At 35.8% G+C, this 26,545-nt stretch overlaps 1 protein-coding gene across 2 annotated transcripts in view; it reads right to left on the bottom strand.

Annotated features, from left to right (window-relative positions):
• The window catches only part of LOC134846183 (protocadherin Fat 4-like), a 66,968-nt gene extending 46,292 nt beyond the window's left edge, over positions 1–20,676 (bottom strand). The window contains exons 1-2 of one of the 2 annotated variants that reach the window (XM_063863432.1): positions 20,625–20,676; positions 15,287–19,855 (exon numbers count right to left, since the gene is read on the bottom strand). In XM_063863432.1, the coding sequence (XP_063719502.1) occupies positions 15,287–19,838 (4,552 nt within the window). In that variant the 5' untranslated portion in view covers positions 19,839–19,855; positions 20,625–20,676. Of the gene's footprint in view, positions 1–15,286; positions 19,856–20,246; positions 20,254–20,624 lie in introns of those variants that run through there. The other variant, XM_063863433.1, reaches the window with a different exon arrangement.
• Between the last annotated feature and the right edge of the window lie 5,869 nt (positions 20,677–26,545).

A 26,545-nucleotide genomic window follows, 5' to 3' on the forward strand; every position in this document is an offset into this window, starting at 1 on the left:
ATCACGACAACTCTAGGAATGTCACCATATGAAATGGTTTTTAATCAAAAGCCACGCAAACCAATTATGTTTACAGCAAACTCTCATAAAAATACACAAATCATTGTCAACCGAATAAAGACTCAATTTGTTATAACCTACCTTTACACACACATGATGAAGATCATTTTCATCACCAACAAATTCTTAAATTAGCCTCCGGTACACACACCGAATGGATTTTAAATAGAGATAAAAAACATAATGAAATTTACCAAAAAGTAACAAAAATGTTGTTACAAAGGCAAAACATTAATGAACAAATAAATTCACGCTTTACACCAGCCTCCGATTTAAAAATTGGAACATTTGTTTTAATACCTAATTTTAACACTCAAAAAGGAACTTCTAAAAAATTACAACCCCTTCGTAAAGGACCATACCAAATAATTGCCAAACCCACTGACGTGACATATAAAATCACCGACTCAGACCAAAAAGAAATTATTCAGCATCGAAACAATCTATTACCTTATTACCCAAAAGAATACGCACTACGCGAACTAACTCAATTATATTCTTTCACAGGTTTAAAAGTTATTCAAAATAACCCACATACGGAAAATGAAACAAAAGAACAACATGACATTCACCTCGAAAACCAAAATAAAAACTCAACTACAACGAAAAACAATACAAAAAAGCTAGATCAAAAAATACATCAAAAAGAAAGAAAAAATAGAAAAATGACAGTAAAAATTATACCCCAAGAACAAATCGACAAATCAGAACATAGAGAGTCATCACGACTTAGAAATCAACCACGCAAAAACTATAAAACATTCATCCCACAATCTAAAATATTAAAGAAAGTTGAATTTCAAAAACAGCTTTAATTTTATATTTAATAATCTTTGCACCTCTGAAATATTTTGAACTTTCATTTTTCAAAATAACATGCTGACACACACGCAACGATTCTAGTTCAAAATTAGACAATAGGATTCATCCAATCCGTCACCTTCTATAACTCTAACACAAACCAACTAGACGAAAGATATTAAACTCCAGGCATATCTATAACTATAACTTTGCGACCTCCAGGTCAAAAATAAAGAAACCATTCCAACTTGACAACTAAAATAAATATCACCATAATATCATAACCCTCCCTTATCTAATAACCCAAAGATCAACAATATTTCCCCAACTCAGACCTCAAAATCCCCCCAAACAAATATGTTAAATTAGCCTAAAGTAAAAGAACGACCATTTTAAATAGCCTAAAGTATAAAAATCTCAAAAATACCCCAGATCACTTGACAAATAAAAATAAAGACATAGAAGACCTCCCGATCACCATAAAATTTGCCCCCAACAATTTTTCACAAAACTCAACCCACTTGTCAAAAAACCAATAAATAATTCGACCACACTTGAAAATTGCCTCAAACAACAAAAAATATTCGATCGAGAAGCCATTTCTTAAATGCTCTTCTCTCGACCAGTCAACATAATTCTTAACATTCTCATAAACTTTTTAACGATATTTAAACTTTAAATCATATTTCTTTTTGATACCTTTGAAACTTTTGTAATAATCTTAATCATTTTTTGCAATATTTTTTAAATTTTCTATTCCATATTTGAACTATACCTCCAACTTTCAAAAGCTATTGACTATATCCACAGGTACGATTCACAAAACTTATCTAAATGATACGAACCATTTTTAGTAGAACAGTTATTTTTTTACTATTTGTAATTTTTATAACATTTCTATCATCCCTCATCTTGACAATATGCAAATGTATAAAGAAAGCAATCATCACATTCGCCCTAGCAACAATCCTTCTAATTCTTTTTCTAGAAGAATACTACAATAAACATAAATTTTTTCACCAAAAGAATAGATCAAAAACCATCAAAAATTGCTAACCAACAATCACACAGTCAGTCTTCACCGACATCATCCCAAGATAACCCAACACCACCTACAACTACCTAAAACCCCCAAACATCTACACGAATTTCTTTTCAAGATAACCCATATACCTTTGAAGAACGACACGCTCGCTTATCTGAACCACTAGAACCAGTTCAACGACAAGCACCTCTAAGTGAACCAAGATATAACTTATACCCAACACTACCACAAGAATTAATTAGAATACGAAATCTTAGTCAAAACCAAAATACAGTCGAAATAAATTGACAAATTATACATCCTCGACGAAAAAGAAATTTTCAAACCCCCCGAGTTCATTTTGATATACCCCAATCCCCATCACAAAGTACTCCAGAAAACCCCATTGGTATATTACCAGAAACCCCTACGCTTCTTTCACAACGTAGCACCTCAAGCCTACCCTCAGATTACTTAGGTTCAACACCAACATCTGAACAAATACGTGAAAATCCCTTTAACCCCACAAACCAAACATCACGACTACCATATTGGACAACACAATCATTCACACAAGGTGAACCAAATTTAATCAATGATCCAATAGATATTTCTACGGATACAACAACATCCTCATCACTACCAGAAACATTATCACTACCATCAACACCATCAATAAGCCAGATTTCACCAACGCCTTTTAACTTAAATTTCCCAAATAACCTCGACGCTAGATATCGAGAACAATCATCAACAAATATTCCTCTAAGATTAGACTGGAATACATTCACAGCACCCCCACCATGATTTGGACAACACCCAGAAAGTAACCGACTCCACAACTGGGCACTCAATAGACTACAATATAGACAAGACATCCACGAAGACATTCGTGATCATAACATCCAAATACTCCGACAAAATAGTCTCCAATTAAAATTCGAAATCACGATTAAATTAAATAATATTGTTCAACATCCTTACCCATTAAACCCAGCCAATATAACAGCTCAATCGCTACCACCACCATTTATAACAACTGAAGTAATATACAAATACGACAGATATACCAAAAAGACAATTGGTTACATCACATTTTATAACCCATACTCAGGATTATCATACACATGTATATTCTAAAAATATTAATTTTTCTCCAACTCTTTTTTCTCGTAATCTCCAATCAGAACATAAATCCTTCCCCCCGCACAGGACCCCAAGATTTATTAGTAACACATTACGATTGTGAAGAAAATGAACAAAAAACACTACACAAATATGCAATAAATCAAGTATCACAATGCGAAACAGAACCACAAGCTATAGAAACTACAAATGTAATAGCGACATTTTATTCAAAAGCCCGAGCAACAACAATTATAGGATATAAATTCACAGCAACATTTTCTGAAAAGAAAGTACATTGTTCACAAGTCTCAAATGGAAATAAAAACCGACTTGACCACGAATCATTCTACCAGAGTAATATCGAGCGACTTTTACATCTCAATCCCGAAGATTGTAAAAACGAGTTACTCAGACTAAATATCACAAGAAATAAAAACACAGATAGAAAGTTAGTATATTTCCAAGTTTTTTCAGATTCTGTACATCAAGCAGAACTTGAAAGATATCCAGGACATATAAAACTAGATGAAAAATACCCATACAACGGCGCACACGGAAGATTAACTTATGACATACACGATAAACACTGGATACCGCACATTGGTATAAATAACCCATCAAACTGCAAAGCAGATACAAAAATAAAGGATATCAAGAAATAATGTTTTTCGATTGGAAAATACAACTCGAAAAAATACAACTCACACGCGATTTATCTGACAACACAATGATCTATCAAGGAATTAGATTACCTTGTAAAAACGATCAAGGCTATTGTGACCCTACAACACGAACACAAGCAACAATTGTTTGGTTCCTCGAAGACACATACAACATTTCAAGTAGCAAAAAAACACGCTCGAATGATAAAATTTCACGAAAAATATTTTATACAATCAATTCCATATGAACAAGTAAATCCATCACGAAAACAAAGTTCTAATTTTAGAAACATACACAATATAGAAAATAAATTGACACGTTTTCAAATATATCAAGAAACAGAACTTGCATGTAAATACAGAAACCCACTTCACAAAACACAATACTCCGAAATATTAGTTGAATACGAAAAAGGATTCGACATGACCACTGGAAAAATAAAAATCGACCCATACGCCACAAGTCATCCTATAAACGAAGGAACATCATATATACCAGTTAATTTTCAAAAAAGTAAAGGTCAACCTGGTGGACATCTAAAGCCCCATGACACTAGAAGCACACGTTTACAAGAACTATCACTAATGAATAGTACATATTTCGGTAATATCCACTATGATATTCACTTAGATATGAAATTAGACTACACAATTAGCCGAATTTTTCAAGAAATGTCACTCTCTGAATTAGAAACACTTCACCAACTATGCGAATTAGAAAGGACACAAATCCTACAATCACTTGCACTAGCAGTATTAAAAATACCCTACGCAGGATATTTACTATCAGGAAATAGATCAAATTTTTTAGACTACGAAGGAAACATTTTATGGTTTTATACCTGTACCAAAAAAGTATCACCACTATATGTTTTTGAAGATAAACGATGCTATAAAAGAATCCCTATCTTTTATAAGAATAAAGTACATTTCGTTGACACACTTTCAAGACGAACCTATTTCTGGGATACCGCAGTCCCATGTGGATCAGAAAATAGCCACAATGTAGTACAACTGAACCCTGATGAAGATAAATATTACCTTCTTACCCCATACCCCACATTAATGCAATCACTCAAAGAATTTTCACCTGAAAGCATTAGAGCTATTGCTCGAAACCCAAATATCGACCTACAATCAGTTGGAATATATTCAAAATCCGATATCCAACATCACATTAGAACACAACAATTCCAAGAATTATTAACACAAATGGACACTATACAAAGACAATCAATTGACCAAAACTTACGCAAACTTGCCGAAACCGCAGGATTTGCAGATATTTATACACAAGATTATAGCGGATATTTTAAAGACATTAAAGACTATATATATCTAAACGGTGAAAAATACCGACCACAAGATATCTCACCTATAAATATTTTTAGCTTTGTTACACTAAAAAATGAAATTCTTGATTTTCTAGGATGGCCCTATTACATCTTAGAAAAATTAACTATTTTATACGCAATGTTTAACTTTATAGGATTTCTTTTTTCACTTTTAAAAGGAATCTATAATACATGCGCTATACACACACAAGTAAATAGACAAGCAAGTGTAGCACGCATACTATTTGCAGGATTTTTTGGAATTTTTTCATCATCAATAAACAAAATTCTTTTAGACGCACAAATAAAAGAATACAACACAAAAATAGCAACAAGACAGAACACATACGACGAAGAACATAACAATGTAGAAATAACGCCTACAGCACCACAGTTACCACCCCTACCACATAACCATCCATTATCCCTAGTCCCACGAAATTTTCGAAATTTAGCAATAACACATAATCAAAATTTCAGACCAACCATATCACAAAGTCCCATTCAACATATGATGACACATCCTTCACAAGATGAAAATACATATGAACAAATTATAGAACAACCCCATACCACCGCTTTTCAGTCTCAAAATAATAATTTTTTTAGCCCACGATGAGCCGACAACTTGGATCCCTACACCGCTCAAATTCCCATCCAACCAACCTCAACACTCCAATTACAATAATTCCACTTTTTGCTTTCCCGCCACCCGATTTCCCAACCAGTAATATAACATCAGGCATGAATTCAGACACTAATTCACATATCTCAGTTTTATACTCCATTTCACAACTCAATAACCCTAATATTGAAACCCCTGATGAATTTGCAGACTCTGAACCATCTCCATCCAATAATTTTCAAACCAACTCCTCAGTTTTTTCAAAACCCCCTTTTCAACCAATCCCACCAAATAACCCACTCCCATCCATTTCTACACCCTCTTATGCTTCACAAGTCACCCCAACCTACTCTTCATTTCATTCAGACCGATCATCCAATTCTCCAGATACTCCCCAAATCTCCCAAGAACTAGATAATTTTATCACCCTACAACAACAACCCTTCCACCTTGACACCCCCACTATAAATCAGTTTTCATCCACAATAGAATCATCAAACCCACCTACCCCTACACCCTCTTCAGCTTATACCGCATCATTAGCACCATCATCCACACCCTCCGAATCATCAAATAGCACTAATAGAGCTTATCGCACTTTCAAAAGAAAATTCCCAAACCATCCATTTCCAACAAAACCAGGAACAGCCCGTGAATATATTAATCATCCAAATCACACTAACACGAAAGATTTTCTAGCAATCACCTTACCTTCATTTCCACAATATACTTTAAACACCCCTAACGACACTAACGACAAACGTAGTTTTGTAGATGAACATGTTTTAATGCCTACACTTCATTGGACATCATATTATCATTTTACTAATCCCCTTTGCCTACCTTTATCTAATACTCACATCGATATAGAAAGAAATCAAGATATGCTATATCGACTCACCACACCACTAACACATAGACAATTTACTTATATAGGATATAAAAAGTCACTAAAAACATACACTGCACCCCGAGCTAACGAATATACGCTAGAATATTACGATCATAACATCATCCGAGCTAACCAAGACTTATTTTTAGATGATGATCGCTTCGCTAACCCACAAATCACAGAAATATTCTTCATCAAAACACCATATGTATTTACACTCAATATATTTGATCGCAAATTCGACCACGTCATTTCTGAAGCACTAACCGACATGCAAGCTTACGAAAATTTTAAAGAAAGATTTCAATTATTTTCACTAACATTCAATTTCCTTGCACCACATGAACGCGATTTGCACTGCTCACACGACATTATGTTACGCACTAAACAAACCCACACGTATACATACTATCGCTTCATACAAAATCATTTTGACCTGCAGACTCCATCAAGACAACCACACCACCGTTTTCAGTTTATTAACTCCAAATACACATCACCATTTTTTCTTAACTTCACATATTGCATCAAAGATACTAACCTTCACGGTATTCTCCGCAATTATGATCCCATAACCCAAATGTATATTTTTTGTCCCATCACGAAGACCTTCAACGCAGAAGAATCCAGACCCTTCCTTATCCCACATGAATTTTTTCAACCTATAGAAATCCCAATATTAGAATTCATCCACAACACTAAATACAATCACAAATTATATAATCTCATCCAAAACACACCTTATGAGTTTGCAGTTGGCACTGAAGAACTAAAAACTATTAAAGCACTTCAATTGCTTTGGCCACTGCTTCAAACTAAAAACATCATTCGCATACTAGCAAAATTACTAACAAACTCCGACATAATACACGACATCTTCCCCCACGGTTTTTTCCCCGACGACTAACAGGTAAGTATAATTTATACATATTTTTCACTAATAAATTTGAAATAAATACTAACCATTCTTTATCTATGTCTCATTTAGATTTTTAGTCTTCATCCCACGATCATCTGCAACGACACAAAAGAAAAATAAAAATTGAAAACTTCTTCAAATTCTTCAAAACTCTATTAATATTTTGCACTCGATAAATTCAATAAAATTCATACTAATGTAGTAAATTAATTAATAAATTATTTCCCTAAAAGCAGTAATTCTAATAATGATGAAAATTTGTAACTTAATTTTTCCCCAAAACTAGCAGTAAAATTGAAATTCTATGTAGTAAATTGATAAGACGAAAATGCAGTACTAACCTTTTGATATTTCCATTCACTCGCACAAGAATTCTATCCAAACTCGCACAGCTCGCCCACGAAGAATTGTTTAAATAATGAATTTCAGTTTCAAGCTTTCACACTCAACAACTCTAACACACGATAACATGTTTCAAACTTTCCTTTAACCCGGTTGGAAAGGAATTATATACTAAACAAAACTAACCAATGCAGCTTACTAAACACCACAAATCATAGAATAACAGCATGACTAAGAAAAGGAAACCAACGGTACCCAAACCGGATTAACCCAGTTTAAAACTGGATAATTTATTCTTTTGAAGACTATTATAAAGTCTAAGAAAGAAATAATAAAACACAAAAAAGTCGAAAGACATCCATACCAAAAACAATTTGATTTTTGAAAAAAGGACACAACCAACGAAACATAAGAAAAACCACAATAAACCCAACCTAAAACTTTATCACATAACAGGACCTCTCACAGAAACCGCACGAAATCATACTCCCACTCCTGGCCTAACCCACCAGAGAGGACGTCCTGAGCATGCTCTATAGCCGGCCTAACCCACCGTGCTACATCCACGCTTTGTGACCACACTTCTATTTTCAATAAGAGGTACTCAAGGGTGAGTAACTCTTCAAAATAAGCGAACTAAAACAAAAAGCTTTTGTGAAAACAACTAACCAAAATCATAATTAAAACACCGAACTAATAAAAATTTTATAAAATGTAAATTATACCTTGCAGTATATAGATCAGCATACAACACCAAAAACGAACATCCAAAGACAAAATGACCCCACTACACTCGAAAAAGAATGGCCAACCACAACCGATATGCCGTCCACAATCACAACTCAAAGGATTTAGATTACGACTTGACTTCGCAGAAAAGGACTTCATTGAACTAGACCAATGACCACCTCGATGTTCAAGTATACGTACAGATCCGAGTAACAAGGCATCCCCTCCACGCACAATCTCCACGCCATTCCCAGACGAGGTCGAACACAAAAGAAGTTCTCTACATGAAACAGAAAAACCCGTCATAGCAAACCATTCTGAAATCAGATTGATTTCGTTGGGAAACACAGTCGTTGTTACAAGAAAACACAACGATTGATATCCATCATTCCAGCGTCCTGGAACTTCTCTAACAAGAGAACCCAGAAGAATATGATGTTCGCCAAATACCAACGTCCATCATCCATCCTTTGAATTGCAGAAAGACAATTCTAAAAAACTTTGTAAAACCCGGATGGGTGGAACCTGATCTAAACTACATTTTATGATTGGATAAATTAGATATTTTACCACTGTAAAGTATTTAATATTAACCAATCATGATCCATCTAACTAACAACCCACTTATTTGTAAGTGCTGAAATTACTTGTAATTTCAGCACCAGAGAGATTTGAATTTAACTTAGAAATTAGTTGCCTCTCCAAGAGAACTTCAGCAGCCGCAATAAACCAGTATACCCTAGATCTATTGAGCCTAGCAGAGACTAGTTAAACAACCTGAGACTAGATAGTATAAGAGTAAGATTAGGATCGGTATTAGACTAAGAAGTTGCACGAATCTATCCGGCCGAAAATAAGATAGCGTGACGAGCAGACGGTGTACCCTATCCGAAATTACTTTATGAGTTAACCACATCGGTTTTAACTCATCTGGTGCGACCATAAGTCTCGAACAAGACCTTAATAGCTTAGAATTAACCAAAAATAGATTAGAATTTAGACAAAACATTTTCAAAATGTTATACGACGATAATTTAATCGAAATGTCTCTACGACTCAATAGATCAGAGCCAATATTCCGAACGATAATAGAACTACCCGGAATTGGAAGAAGACCTCGAACCAGAGACGACATACGACAAAGTAGAAACTTACCAAATAGTTATATGATAGTACGGCAAAAGCCAACACAAGCTTTTATATTTAGAATTTTATAAGCAATGAATTTAGATTTTCATTTGCAAACATAAAATCTTGAAGTCAATCTTCATGATCATTTCAGGCGCTAAACAAAATTATTACTATACAATAACGATTGATAAAAAGATCTCAGATCGTTTTCCTAAATTCTGCAGTATTATATAAAACATGTTTGGAAAATATTTATTGAAAATCAAAACAAAAATTAGTAGCATGACAATAAATTGTTAGTAATCATAAAATCATCAGTTGTCCCAGCTTCATCACCTAAACATAACAGCTCACTAAATATCAAAAACTAACATTTTGAACAATTTAAACCATTTTAAACTTAAAATATAATTTTAAAATCAGATCATCAAGGCTTATCCTTGGATCTACATTAAATTTTTCTAATTCATTAAATTTAAAACCTGATCATCAAGGCTTATCCTTGGATCTACATTAAATTTTTCTATTTCATTAAATTTAAAACCTGATCATCAAGGCCTATCCTTGGATCAAAAAGAACAATTTTGTTCTCCCCCACCAATTTAGCAAGTGTCTAACGACCTCAAACGTCGATTCACTATCCAACCCTTTCAAAAAACCCAAGACTAATAGAAATTTTTGAACAAAACTAATCATTCAAATTAGGATAAACAGTGAAGAACTTCGGTTATTCATCCTTCACTTGAACCCTCCTCTTACCAGGCCCAGGATAAATCTTAGACTTAGTAAGTTTAAAATAGTATCTAACGAACTACTTGCGTTCTAATTATACCTGAACCTTGTGGATCGATTTACTATTCTCCAACCCTTGAACACAATCACTACCCCTAAGTAAGATTAAGTAAGTTAACACCTTAGCTTATACTAGCCACGAGAAAGTAAAAAATCATTCTTCGGAATCGATATACTTTTCTCTCCAACCCTGAACAAATAGACCCAGGTTAAGCTAACCAAAAAATCGTAAGGACTAACAGTTTAAGAAAATAAAAATCATCTAACAACTTTTTGCATCCGTCATCCTAAACCTTATGTCATTTAAAAATCTAGGAAAAAAACAAACAATCGTTTTACACAACTGTGAAATAGATAACAAAAAATACGACCTTGTAATCACACCTCATACACAAACAGTTGGATATATTAGAACAAAACGACAAACACTAAAAAGGAAAATAATAACCAAACAAAGACAAATCACACGAAAAAGATTTTCAAAAAATAGAAACGCATTTTCAGAATCAGAAGCCAGCAATTTAGACGAACTTTATAAATTAAAAGAATCCATTGATAAAAATTGCCCCATTCACGATCAATTATATTTTTCCGACTCAGAAACAACTTCAAATTCATCAAAAAGAGGAAAAAGAAGAATAAAAAAGCAATATAAACACAAACCAGTACACTTGTATAATTGGAATCAACCAATTAGACACATCGATAATTACCTATTAACAGTCATTAAACGAAAAAATGAGCCAAACACACACTCCAAGTGAAGATAGTCCAGATGATGACGATATCTACCCCTTCCTCGTAGATGCACCCGATAATAGAGGACAACATGATCTTTGCAAGAACTTCCTCCTAAATTTGTTTGAACCCGGAATCAGCCCATGTAAAGCAGAGTTCCCAGATGTAAAAATCAAAAGACAAATTATTGATCACTATCTGAAAGATATATGTAATTTAACACAACAATACGGAATCTACACCATAAAATTCAGTACACCAAACCCGAATCACCGCAGATATGTAATTCAAACAGACGATCTTGACTTAGAATTTTCAAAAGTATTTTAGAATATATAAAAAGCATACAATATCATAACTCACAAAGAGCAAACTCCATATTTACTAATGAAGTTTTTGCAATAATATATAGTTATATTTCAATATTAGAAAACGAAACCCCAATCTCAAATGTCTCACCGACAGAGAAATCCAAACATATAAGGGTACGACATGAAATCACACTATTTTCAACTTTCCTACATATAATTAAAGAAACTTTCACTAAAGATGAAGTTTCACAACATGCAAAACATGACTTACAAAAAATTTTGGCATGGTTTATAATAGATTATTTCACACATAATATAGATTTAATTTCACAAGCAAGAAAAAATTTCAGACCTCAAAATTCAAACGATGATACCGCCATCACAGAACAGTCAGACTACGTTTGGGACCCCGAATGGTCTCATTATGCATTCATAAATATCCCACAATCAATCTCAAGTCAAGCAATAAGTACAATATCTTATGCAAGAGATTATGTAAGAGTAGTACCATTAACCATTGATGCAACACCATTAAACTACAATACATTTTTACCTGATACGCGAAATAACAGTTTAAATTCGACCGTCATACACAATGAAAACCTTAATGGAACTAGGAATCTCACTCAACAAGATATTCAAACACCATCACACTTCATAAATGAAGAAATCGTCCAAACAACAACAACTACACAACAAAGTATTTCACCGATACGTCCAAATTTAACAACACCAAGAAATACAAACACTTCACTAGCACAGGTAACCTTACAATCAATCGTTAAGCCTTCGGTTGCTCCAAAATATTCACAAATGGATTATCAAACATATAGACCCATGACAATACCGTCAAAAACACGCAGAACGTTCACAAGAAACACTTTTGCGGAACACAATTATAATTACGCACATTCATCAAAAACAAACTATCCCCCACGAAAAAAAAAAATAATCAGATAAGATCTCAATATTGGGATAACCCAATGGCAACAACCAACTCAGTAAATTTTCAAACTAATTCACATCCTCCACAGGATCGTAGTGAAAATTACCCATTCTTTCAACAGAATAAAAATAAAAAACAAGCATCTCATCAAACGGATTATCTATCCTCTGATGATGATTATTTACAACCAGATATATTTGCACCATATACTCAAGAATATCGTGGACAAAGAGTGCAGAAACCACATACATATCATAGAATTTTTTCTCCACATCCAATAGATACACAAAATCAACAACCAATACAAATGCAAAACCCAATTAATACACAATCTTTTCAACCAACTCAGCCACAAAACCCAATGATTACACACTCGTATCAACCAACACAAATGCAAAATGAAATACCACTCCCATATTACCAACAACACGAAATAACAAAAAAACAACTTTCAAATTTTTCACAAATGCCAAATGCCGCAGAATCATTACAAATGACAATGAATCCATACCTTATGGGTGGATCATCAATAACATCAAACAAACCATTAATGGTATTCACAGGAACAGACCCTGAATATTCTGTAGAAGATTATTTAAATGCAGTAACAGCAAATTTAATTTTAAATATAGGACCTGAACCAATTAATACGCCACTACATCAAAATTGGATACATCGACGCACAGCGTTGATACAGAAAACCTTAGACGGCGCGGCCCAAAAATGGTTTTCAGTATTGCCTATAGAAATAAAAATCAAATTGGAAAAGATTTACACAAGAATTTTCAAAAATGTTTGACTCCGAGAGAAATAAACAACAACAAAGAGTTTTATGTAATGAAATTCGCAGATTACCAAATGAAACCATCAAACAACTAGCAGTACGTATCGAAACACTAGTTCGAAAAGCATATTCATTAAATACACACGACTATAAAAACACAAAAATGACAGAAATCTTAATGATGACCTTAACACCTCAATTAAGGAAAATAGCAATAAAAAAGAGAGCATCCCATCCCTCCTCAATTCGAGAGCCCGATTTAGATTTTCGAAAACTAGTAGACAAACTAGAGCAAGCGGAAATCACAATGAAACTTGAAGAAACAGAAAATCTGAAATTACAATATGTTAATCGAATTGAAACAAATACCAAAAATATCAACAATATACAGGAATCAGATACAGACCTCGTTGAAAAAATCACTGAAATACTCAATATTTATGAAAAACACCCAAACTTTAAAGGCAAACCATCTTTCAAAAAATGGTGTAATTATTGCCGACGATACGGACATAGTATTTCTGAATGTAGACAAAAACAACAGGACAATCAAAACAAACCTCAAAAATATAAAGAACCAAATAAATCATTCTATCAATACATGAAGAAAGATCAAAATCTACCAAACAAAAATGTATACAGCAATAACAGTTCAGGAAAACCACTTCCGAACAATACAAATTACACGAGAAATCAATCACCATATAACTCAAGATATGAATTTTGAGAACAATTTGTGATTGACACTTTTCTGATAAACATTACTCAATTTGAAAAACTGGATCAATAGGTAATTTTTTCTCCGCTTGGAAAGCTTGAAATTAAATTCTACTTTCGAAAGTAGAACGTGATTACGTTTTTGTGACGTTTTCACTTTCGTAAAATCGGGCGAGAGCGCAACATACCTATTTTTTAGCAAATGAAATTGAGTTAAACTCAAACAGCGCATATATATCTAGAAGCAATTACGTTCTTCGATTCTTTAAATCAGAAAGAAAACTAAAACACACTCCAAGACAAAATTCCTCCCATTTTCAATAGTCGGAACAACAAGAGTAGCCGGTCGAAAAACAAGAAGCACAGAACATCCCGACTACCACTATCTTTGCGAAAAATGAATTTGAGAATTCTTGTCTGCTTTCAAAATAAAACAAGACTGCTCGTATCAGGGCAAAGCCCTGAATGTTCCGACTGCCTTTTAAAGTTTATGGAGCAGTAATAACCTTAAAAAATTAAATGTAATAAAATAAAATGAATTTTTTTTCTAAAACTTGAATTTTTTTTAATGAAAATCATTCCCCCACACGGCATATAAAGAACAAAAGGATAGATTTCGCTCCTTGCAACAAATCAATTAGGGCAAATAAGCTTCTTTCAACTGATTTGGAACAATTTCTAAGACGGCGGATTAAATCTCCGCTTACGCGTTAAAATCGCGAATTATATCGCGCGTTAATTGTCCCAAATTGGCCAAAATGGCAATCTTTAAACCCCCATAAATTTACGAAACGACCACAGGCGAAATATTTTTTCAAATTTCAGCTCAGGACAACAATACTTTTTGAATGACATAAAAAATTTCCGTCAAAAATGGCTAGTTAAAAAGTCGAAATTTGTCTGAAGAAAAAAAAACCCACCCGAGCACAAATATTCCGTTACTTTCGTATCGAAAGTCGGAACAAAAAGCTGCAATTGATAAAACAGCATATTCACTATCCTTTTCAGCATACGAACTATATATTTTTTCATTTTTACAATTTGAAACATTTTATAGCAGAGATGAAGAGAAATATTCCACTTTTCGTAAAATTTGAGTCTGGATAGCAAAAATTTCTTTGTTTTCGGGACTTTTTATGAAATTTCTTCTTGAGAATCCGAAACAAGACTAAGAGGGCTATATTATGCAACCTTACTTGAACTCCACAAGAGCTTCATTTGAGACAGCAACGGTCCCACCTTACGATTGATTGTCATTCAAATTACCTAACCACCCGCCAACAAAAACGACCAACTTATTATCGCAGACACTTTTCGATTTCTATTCACATTTCACGTAACTGAGACTTACCACTGGCGAAAACGACATCGGCGTCCGTCATATTGATCCATGCCACGAAGGTTCCCACCGGCATGTTCTCTTCAACAGAGGCTTCTATGAGCATCTTTCCATTTGAGCCATCAAAGTCTGGTTCATTGTCATCAACGTTCTCTACCTCAATTAGAACTTCGCACACATTGCACAAGGAATTATCTGACTTGAGGATTGTTTGAGGATTCGGAAGGTCGCAGATTTCAACACTGAGGCCATAAAATCGAGTTTGTTCTGCGTCGAGTACCTTCGAAGTGCGTATGTGCCCACTCTTTGGATCTATCTCGAAAGGTTCTTTAGAATTGAGAAGTGTGAATAGGAAAAGTTTTTGGTTCAAATCTTCATCCTCGACATTTATTTTCCCCACTGATGACAACTGCGGGTAATTTTCAGGCACTGAGAGGAAGAGAAAGTCAGCCACTTCTATTTCTTGATTCATCCTGAGGCATCTCGGAGCAAATTCGTTCACCTCGGTTATTTCGATCATCACGACTGCCATTGTGTCGAAATCGGTGTCACTTACTTTCAAGGTCAAATTGTATATTCTTGGCATTGTTTCGAAGTCTAAGTCTTTTTCAAGCATCAACACTCCAGTTGGATCCAATGTGAACAAACTTAGGTCCGGAATCTGAGATACTAAGGCAATAGAAGCAGGCGAATCTTCGTCTACAAAGCGGAAGCTCCAGACATTTGAGCCAATTTCAGCATTCTCGGGAATTTTGACCTCCACTACTGAGTTGTGGTCAAAAACAGGCGCCACATCATTAATATTAACAACTTCCAATCTAGTTTCCAAATACCCAGTCTGACCATTCGCGTAAACTTCATATTGCGTAACCATATCAGGGCATTGTAGCTGTTCTCTGTCTATTGGTACTGAGGGTTGCACTACACCTGTTAACTGGTCGATTTTGAGCAAATCGAGAGGCAAGTTTAAAACCAGTTCAGAAATTCTATCTTGGTCCGTTTGTTCACACCAAATAGAATTAACAGAAAACCTTATATTTGCTTGCGCATGCTCGTCATTTGTTATTGTTGGAACAGATAGAACTCCAAAACTGTCTTCACTATTTTCATCGACCTTTCCATTTCCAGAGAGCTGCAGATTCAACGAATTCAACTCCGAGTCAAGCATCCAGAAGATTTCGATTTGCTGACTTGAACCAACGCATGTATTCTGGGGATCAAATGCGGTGACATCAAACGTCCATCTGTCTCCTGCTGTTCCGCGATTTGCTTCTGATTGCATTGACACGTCTCCAGTTAACGAATTGATTGTCAATGGATGATTCGATGACAGTTCATAAGCAAGGTTGATGCTTCGTGATTCAACGGAAGCTCCAACTCTGAACAGCACGTTTTCTGTTGAAGTAGTCGATAGGTACTTTACAACATTTGACGTGAACTTGACTTCAGGTTCACAGTCGAATAAATTTTCTTGTACATTTATTTCGATTGTTTTTCTCGAGCATAAGCTGTCCTGGTCACATGCAAAAACTTCAATTTGGTAGATTTCTTGGAAGTAATTTGGACGCAGTTGTTTTGAGGTTCTGATTGCTCCGCTGCTCGAATCAATGGCAAAAGATTCAAAGGCAACATTCAAGACCGGACTGAGGACTAGCATTGAGAAAGTAATTTCAGTCGAATCCTTGTCGGTCGCCTGAATTTGTGTTATTAGTGTGTTAATAGACGCCGTCTCAGGAACAAAGAACACATTTTGCGTCTGAGTAAACTGCGGATACTCATCATTCACATTTTCAACGTTGACTCTAACGCGCACAGAGCTTGTTTGTGAACTTGCCACTGGGTTTGACGCAAGTAGTTCAAAGTCATAACTGTCTTCAGATTCATAGTCTAGTCGTTTGGTCAGAAATATCTCCCCTGTGTCACTTATTACGTCAAATGGCAACTCAGCTGTGCTTTCTAGTGTGTACAAAACAACTCCATTTAAGCCCTCGTCTTTGTCAGTGAACGTCACCGATGCAATTTTGCTTCCCGGAACCGCGTTCTCAGACACGGAAAGGTCAACTATATTTCCGTTAACTTCTACAGGTAATGGTGCGTTGTCGTTTTCATCTTCAATTTTAATGATCACATGTGCAAGGTCAGTATGCACAACTTCTGCTTCAAACACTGATTTCAAGGCTACGTCGAACTTCATCCAGCTTCCTACTGCCTCTCGATCTACTATTTCATTCATTGTTACCATGCCTGTTTGTGGGTCAAGGACAATAACATCATTCCATTCGTTCGGTTCAAAACTTCCATCGACCATTGAAAACTCGTAGACTAACCCCGATAAGTCGTTATCTTCGCCATCAAACTCTATTCGCAAGGCTTCTTCATTAATTCCGTTGTTTTCTGTGACACGAGCATAAAACACTCTTGCATTGAACTTGCCAAAAAAGTCTTCAACCTTTTGCGCCTTCTTAACTTTAATCGTGACCTCAACCGATCCATTCAGTGGAGGACTCCCCAAATCAGTGACAGAAACATTGAATGTAGTCTCTCTGGCGCAGTATTTCTGCAGATCAGCAACGGTGTATATTTCGCCAGAATATAAATCTATTTGAAACAAGTTTCCACCAGGTGGGTTTTGTTTAATCGGCAAATACGCCACCTTCCCGTTCACTCCTCGATCCCTGTCTACCGCTTTCAGCTGACCAATAACTTCACCACTCCGAGCGTCCGATTTCACTTCGAACACAACTTGAGATTGGTGGAAGAGTGGTCGGTTGTCGTTCTCATCCAAAATCTGTATCACCACTTTTTGCGTCGTCCTTTTGCCAGGAACTCCATTATCCTCGGCCACCACATTGACTTCATAAAAGTCAAACCTCAAATTTTCGTCTTCCACTGATTGTGCGAGGTAGAAATGTCCATTCGGGAAAACTCCAAAAGGGCTTTTCCTTGTATTCGACGGTGGAATGGTTCTCTCGAGCTGCAGAGAGAAGCTAATTGCCGAGTTCTTTCTGTAGTCACCATCCGTAACGTTCAAAATAAAAATTATGCTTCCAACTGGCGTCCATTCTGATATTTCAAAGATAAACCTGTCGTCATCAAAGGCTTTTTCTGGATCATCAGGGAGCAAAGGAGTGTTGAAAACAGGTGCAATGTCATTTTCATCCAGAACATGGATATTGTAAGTCACTAACGAGCTGTAAGAGGGAACCCCATTGTCATAAGCAGAAACCTTCACCACTAGAGTCTGATCGACGTAATCAATTAGTGATTTCACATTTTTCAGTTGTTGTCCAGACACATAGAACATGTTACTATGGTCTTCCACCAGCTCAAAAAATACTTGATTTTTTGAATCTTCATCTGTTGCTCCTAAAGTAGCTATGACACTATTGGGCAGTGCTAGCTCGGACACACCAACTGATATCACATTGCTAGGCCATGCGGGCGCGTGATCGTTTTTATCCATGACGTGAACTGAGACATTAGTTGTCAGCACAGTATCGTTCAAGCGACAACTAACTTTCAGAAAGAACTTTGACATTATCTCAAAATTTAGACGCCTTTGGTCGTTCAGACCCAACAGTCCGGTTTTTCGATCTATCACGAACAAATTTCCCGGGTCTCCCTGAGAAATGCTAAATTCAATGTCATTACTCTCGATTGTTCCGTCACGAGGGATTTTGAGGTTTACACTTCCAATAATTGGGTAGAGTGTGTTTTCATATACATAGAAAGTGTATTCTTGAAACATGAATTGTACTTTTGAGCCATCATTATCGCCTGAAGACACTACAATGTGGACGGTTGCGTTGTTAGAAGATTTCAAGCCAGTTCCATTTTGATCACGCGCAGACACTCGCAGAACAAAATTAGACCCGGGAGTCAAGTCTTCTGAGTTTCCAATGAAGCGAATGGCACCAGATTTTCTATCAATTTCATAGAGTTCAGCTTCGTTTCCAGAAAGGATCGAATATTCAATATAGATATCGTGATTTAAATCATCATCACTAGCAGAAACTGCGGCAATTTCTGATTGTTCGACTGATTCGCTTGGGATTGAAACGTAGTATAATTCCGGGTAGAACTTCGGGGCGTTGTCATTGACGTCAATTACATTGATGGTCAAGAATCCTGTTGTAGTTTTTGCGTTTCCTTCGCCCTCATCCTTGGCTTCAATCGTGACCACGAAAGAGTCGACTTCCTCCCGGTCCAAGCTAGCCGTCAATCTCAATTCACCAGATGTGGAATCTAACTCGAACATTTCAGACGGTCCTGAAATATCTGAGTTTTCCTGGACTATTTGCATCGTCACTCTCCCATTCAGTCCTTCATCTGAATCTGAGGCATTAACTGTAACCAGCAGCTGACCAACTAACTCGTCTTCTTTTACCTCTATGCTGTTCGGAAGGTTCCAAAAAGCCGGACTGTTGTCGTTCACGTCTAGAATTATAACTTTGATTGTTGCGAAACTCTTGGTTGGCCCCGAGGTAGTTCCGCCTCCCCCATTAACATTCAGGACTGAGACGTTAAGGACAACTTGGTCAACTTGCTCGCGGTCCAGTGGCATCCGAGTTGTGACCAGACCTACAGCAGAGCACTTCATGAGACTTGACATTCACAAATATATGTACCTAGAAACAGAGCTTGATTTTGAACGAAGGTTTTAGCCGTGATGTATTCAACGGTGCTAAAAAAAGAAGACTACAGGACATTAAGACGACAAACGAGCGGTTCAAATTTGAGCGGTTCATATTTCACAGAAATACAATCGGAGAAATGTGTGTAGCGTCGCCATAAAGATCATCAATAACTCTTGTCGTCTTAACAGTTGTCGTCTTATTTGCCGGACACCGTATTCAACAACGACGAAGTATGCACAACATGCAAATTACTCGGAAGGTGAGTGTGGCAATAATGACTGTGATATGACACTAAGATCACAATAGATCATTCAACATGAAAGAGCGCGGCTTACCTTCAGGATTAACATCAAAACTCTGTAAAAAAAATTAAAGTGAACAAAACCTCGGCAAACATGATAGTGCAACATACAGCGGACTCTACAGCTCACGAACGGTTATTATTGACCAATGTTTTTAGAGCGTATTTTTTAAAACTATTTCAATACTACAAGTATCAATCAATCTACTTTTTGTCTTCTAACTTCGAAGAATACATGAAACCTTCTGCACGCCTTTGAGAGATCAACACAGTCTTCCAGAGCTATTTATTGTTTGGGAAAAAAAAACTTTAATACTTTAAAACATATCATCCATAAAGTTATTTGAATTCGTATTACATGCCTCGCCTGTTTTTTTTTGTACAAAAAAAATTTCTCCATAGGTTTTCTCACCTGTCTGCTGATTAATCGTGAACCACGTCAGCTCATTACCAGATTCGATTTGGTAAATCACACTGTTCGTCGAGTCATTTTCGATAATTGCTTCTACTTGCTCAATGAGACTGCCTGTGGGGACGTCCTCTGCCACTTGCACAGTATAGTTGGCTTGGGTAAACTGGGGCACCAACTGGGTGACCCGAGTGACTACAAAGGTCACTGTCTCCACTGCCGATTTCTTCGGGTTACCATTGTCGATACACACCAGCTGGAGGCTAAACTGGGAGTCTAGTCTGGAGTCCACGTCTTCGACCAGCACTGTATTCCACGTCGAACTAGTTACCTGCTGGATCTACAAAAGTTTGAGAAGGTGCATAGATCCGAAGGTGCATAAAATAATTTACAGCCGAATTGAAACTACTTGAAGACAACATAGCTGAAAAACATTAAGAACTATAGAAGTCACTCGTTTTCGATGCCTGAAACCTAAACCTGATCTGTGATGGCTGAAGTATTTTTTAGCTGTAGCTTTGTGACATTCCTAATGAGTTATTCTCACCTTGAAGGGTAATGGAGCCTGGTCTTCTTGGAAGTGGAACAGGCTGACAGTGCCTGCATTTGCCTCATCTTTGTCAATGCACTGAATGGAACAAATTAATCCATCTACTTCAGTATCTTCCGGTAACGGCACTACGTTTGTGTTGTCCACAGCTCCTATTATTGTGATCTCTGGAGCATGTGCATTTGCCGTATAGAATAGGACATGTACTCGACATTGGCTTTTCTGAGAAGGGCTTCCCGAGTCCCTAAAACGATGAATTAATTGACACGGCGAAGCAGACCTTCGCACCACTTGCGAAACAGCTCAAACATAGCATGGCAGCTCACCGAAAGATATTCAGACAAAAAGCGTACGACCGAAAAATCATCGATTAAACGACGAAAAAAATTATCTCCCAAAAATTCATGCGTTTGTCTCTAGTGAAGTTGAATTGTAGGAAAACATGAGGAGAAATGTTGTAGATTATCAGCGTTAAATGGGTATTAAATTAAAATTATAGAAGCGGAAACTAAGCAATCAATACTTGGGCAGACGCTCATTGAGCCAAAAAAAATTAATAAGACCTTCAAAAACTTGAAAATTTCAATATATATAAATAAATAAATGTACAAATTAGAATTATGTATACAAACATTATATAAACATTATTATGGATTTAGGAAAAAAATAATGAACGCAAGTAAACATAAAGAAAAAACCTCCACTTTCTGTGTTGAAAAAACCTAAACTTTTGAATTACAAAGAAAAAAAATAGATGTCCTTTAAGCTCTTTGAATTTCTAGAACTATTTGCAATTGGCGCTTTTTTGATAACATTACCCAAAAGAAAATTGGATCAACAGATAAAGTGTTTATTCCGCTGGAAATCTAAGAAATAATTTCAACTTTCGAAACTAGAAATCGTTCACATTTTTTGCGCCATTTCCACGTTCGTATTTGAAGAGTGCTATTTACGTCACTTTCAGCAGATGAATTTCGATTGAACTCAAATCATATATACCCAAGTGCATTCTTAAATGCATTATTATGCCTGAATGCACATCTGTAATTTTTAGGGAGTTTAAAGACTTTTTCCACAAAACAAAAAAATACTTCTATACCAAGACTTATATAAGAGTCTTCACTACTTTCATTACTCTTCATAAAATCAACTCAAATTGAGAAACCTGGATCATTAGGTCAAAAATAGAAGACGATCATGTTTTTCGTAACTTTACACTTTCGTAAATGGAGTGCGCAGCTCACTTAAATTTTTCCGAGATGAAAATGAATTGATCTCAAAAAATGCATATATATCTAGAAGCATTTATAAATGTATTCATATGTATAAATGCACTTCTGTAAAATATTGGAGCATTTTAAGACTTTTCCTAAAAAACCAAAAAAAAAAACTATCACGATCTATATAAGAGTCTGAACTACGTTCATCGACTCTAATAATTAAAACCATCGTCGAACCACAAGCCATTCACGTTTTTCACGCCATTTCTGTCTTGGAGAGCGTAATTTGGTTTCTTTTTTGAGAGCGTAATTTGTTTTTTTTAGCAAACACATTTGAACTGAGCTTCAAAAATTAATCAAAAGTCAAACCGCAAAGGACCAATTTTGGTATTAACAAATTCAAACGAATTTTTCGAAAAACAGAAGAAGGCCTATTCCAGTATCTTCATTGCGTTCAAAAACAAAAAGATAGCTGACAGACAGTTGGAAAAGTGTAAGGAACAAAAAAAACCTTGAAAAAACTTTCAAAGAAAAGAATATATCACGTTGAGGCTCTTTGAGTTTCAAATACTGTTTATGCTACCGATATTTTTTTCATTAAGTTATCCCATTTAGAGAAAAACTGGATCATAAGGCAATTTTTCTTGCTGGGAATTGAGAAATATTATGTCCATTTTTGAAACTAGAAGTCGATCGTGTTTTTGTGACCTTTTCACTTTTGTTGCTCGATGGTGGAGTTTGCCTTCACTTAAGAAAGGAAATGAATTGAACATAAAGAGAAATCATATGTGAAACCGCCAAAAACCAACAAAAAATCATCAAGACCTATATAACTGAAAAAAATATATCTCATTCTTTTACACTTAAAAAAAGATTTCGACAACTAAAGTTTTTGCACTGTTAACGCTTTCTAATCGCAAGCATTAAAAGATTACTAATATCAACCATCTAACGCCGTTAAAGAAAGCTTTAATCAAAATTTGCCTTTCATTATTGTATTTGCTGTTCCCGACTAGAAAGAGTTAAATCAAATTATAAGGCCACCGGTAACGAAAAGTCATCCGCAAAAGGCTCGTTTTAAAAGGCTTCGCAAAATATGAAACATGGACTTGCCTAGCAGCAACTGTTACAATTTCTGAGTAATTGCTGCTCGATTCGAACTCCCTTGTCACAGTCAGTCGCCCCGACTGAGGAGAAACGGAAAAAAGGCCAGTAGATTGTCCAGAATTTGACGTTGTTTCCACAAAATATGACACTGCTCCGTTATTACCACTGTCTACGTCAGTCGCTTCGACCTGCAAACAACAAATTTTACGCTTCAAAAATTATGAATCCCTATTCTATCAAGGTCATCCAAGTTTCGCAATGACCTTGATTTCAAGACCTAGCAAAGTTTGCTAGTGGTATTAAACTTGAGCAGTCATTTCATAGTTTATAATTCGGTCAAAACGAAGAAAAAAGAAAACAAGAAAAGTGGCGATAAAAAAAGAAGATAAAGAAGAGACGACATCTTACCTGAACCAGTAAAGAATCCTTTGCCACGGGTATTTTAAAAGACACGTAATAATCAGTGATGGCAAAAAGTGGCGCATTGTCATTCACATCACCGACATTAACACTGATAGTCAGGACAGCAGGAGGATTTGGTGCTGAACCTATCAACTCTGAAAGCGGGGTGTCCTGAGTTTGGAGGCTACCGTCGAAAGCGTACAGTTCAAATTCGTACAACTCGGTTGTTTCTCGATCTAGCGCTTCTACCAATTTCAGACTGAGAGAGTAGGAGGATTGTGACTGCACGACTGTATGAAGTTCAAACACATTCGACAAGCCTGAGAAAACAATGCCAATAAACTTTGCAGCAATTTGAGCTGTCCGGCGATTCGCTACCAAAATCTATCTACCCATATTTATCTATCTATACTTTAATTTTATCATTATTTTCATTATTAAGAGCTCGGGGCAGCTAGCTATGAGCAATACCATTGAACGTAGCCAACTGACAGTCGGAAAAGAGCGATGAACGCAAGAAAAGAAAAAACACTGACTTTGTTGAAAAATCTCAACTTACAAATTTCGAAGATAAAAATAGATGCACTTTAACTTCTTTGAATTTCTAGAACATTTTATGATTGGCGCTTTTTAGATAACATTGACTTGACTTCGAAATCAGGATCAATAAGTAAAATTTTTATTCCGCAGGAAATCTATAAATTAAATTCTACTTTCGAAATTAGAAATTGTTCGTTTTTTCGCGCCATTTTCACGCTCTTATTTACATAACTTTCAGCAGATTAATTTCAATTTATAATAAAACCGGCAATTCGTAAAAACTAAAACCTAGAGCCAATAAGCAGAAAATCAACCAAAATGTACTGCTAAAATGTACTGCTTATATATTATCACCGAGTTCTTTCTAAGTACCTAATGCAAGACCCCATCGGAAATCAAACCGACTTGTATCAAATTTGTCTGGAAATTGTATCAATTTGTCTGAAAATTGTATCAAAATGTCTGGAATAAAAATCATTTTTAACACAAATAAAACGTCAAAAAAACAATTGAACGTTAAAATTGCATCAGAACAAAAAGTACGTAGCGGTAACCACCCAAAATCTTTTAAAAGTATCCGTGCAACAGGAACTAAGCCGAAAAAATGAAGAGGCGGAAGATTGCGGACGAAAAAACGAGGCAGACTTTTTGCTTGGAATAGCTTTATGAGACATTGTTCAACTAAAAAATTTTGGCGATTACAACTGACTTAAGCCGAAAAGCGGTTAAGTGCGAACTCACCAGAAAGCATTAGAAAACTGAAGCAAAAAAACGTTTTGAAGTAAATGGCTTTAGGTAAATTATAGAATCAACGTACTGATTCTTTCAATTCACAGCAGACAACTTATAACCTGTTTAAGCAGATCTTACAACCAAAAGAACAAATGTTTGAACCAATTTTATAACTTGAATTGAAAAACAAAAACTACAAAAAACAACTTTTTGTTTAATTTTTGACTTCATATAAAAAGTCTAGGAGGTTGATCAAAATTCTTGATTCTCATTTAATAAATTCAATCACTCACATATAATACCAAAGGAAGCTATTCGTTAAAAAAGCGTTAGGAAAGTAAGCCGACAAGGTAATAGCCAGACGATCTCAGTACCAAAACTGCACCAAATAATTTGGAATCCTACAAAAACTCATTTGCAACTCTTAACGTACCACAATTAAACGCCGCGTCGTAACTGCGTGGAGCTGAAACATTTATCATAAGCAACCATGGACTTTTCACCATTTAATTCTTCTGTGCCTAAAGTTAATTACAGAAAAATGTCTAGTACCCGATTGCAATACCCTCGCTTATCGCAAGGGGAAAAAATAACTTTAAAAAAGTATTGACGTCCTCCTCAAAACATTTAGACAGCATGTTTCTTTTGCTCATTAAACGACTGGAAAAGATGCAGCTCAATCGACACTTTTCAAACCGAAGACAGGATGAAAAACTAAAAGGAAACATATACTGATATATGGAATACTGATATACAACCAACAAAAAAAAACAAATTTCGAATAGAACGGGCATTTAAGATGCAGAAAGGCCCAAATTGTGTCTGTTAGTAGACGAAAATACAGATTTGGAGATGACCACCAACTTGAGTCATCGTGTGAACCTAGTTATTAACGGGAAAAAAGTCTAGCACCTAGTTCCGACAACCTCTAGCAGCCGGTTCCAACAACCTTGTTTATCGCAAGGGTAATATCTTTGATCGATTTCTCAAAAGTTAAACGTGTTGGATAATCAGCGGATATAGTCAGATAGGCTGTTAACCTACCGAATCTAACATGAACAATAATGTGCGATTTCCTTCAAAAAAAAACTCACCTGACTTTCTAACAACAAGAAGCTCACGAGTGCATGCAATGCTATTCAGCAAATTCGATAAACATTCAGGGACCTATCAGCGATAAAGGCAATTGCTTTACCTTCAAATACATAGCTATTGTGATTGATTCCATTGTCGCCGAAGTCAGAGTCAGTAGCCACCGGAATTGGAATGGCAAAGCCTACAGTCTCATCTTCTGGCACCACTAACACTAGGTTGCTATCAGGGAAAGCCGGTGCATTGTCATTTATATCTAATACATTAACAGCTACAGAGAA

This window comes from Symsagittifera roscoffensis, chromosome 5 (genome assembly GCF_963678635.1).
Source record: "Symsagittifera roscoffensis chromosome 5, txSymRosc1.1, whole genome shotgun sequence".
Lineage (NCBI taxonomy): Eukaryota > Metazoa > Xenacoelomorpha > Acoela > Convolutidae > Symsagittifera > Symsagittifera roscoffensis.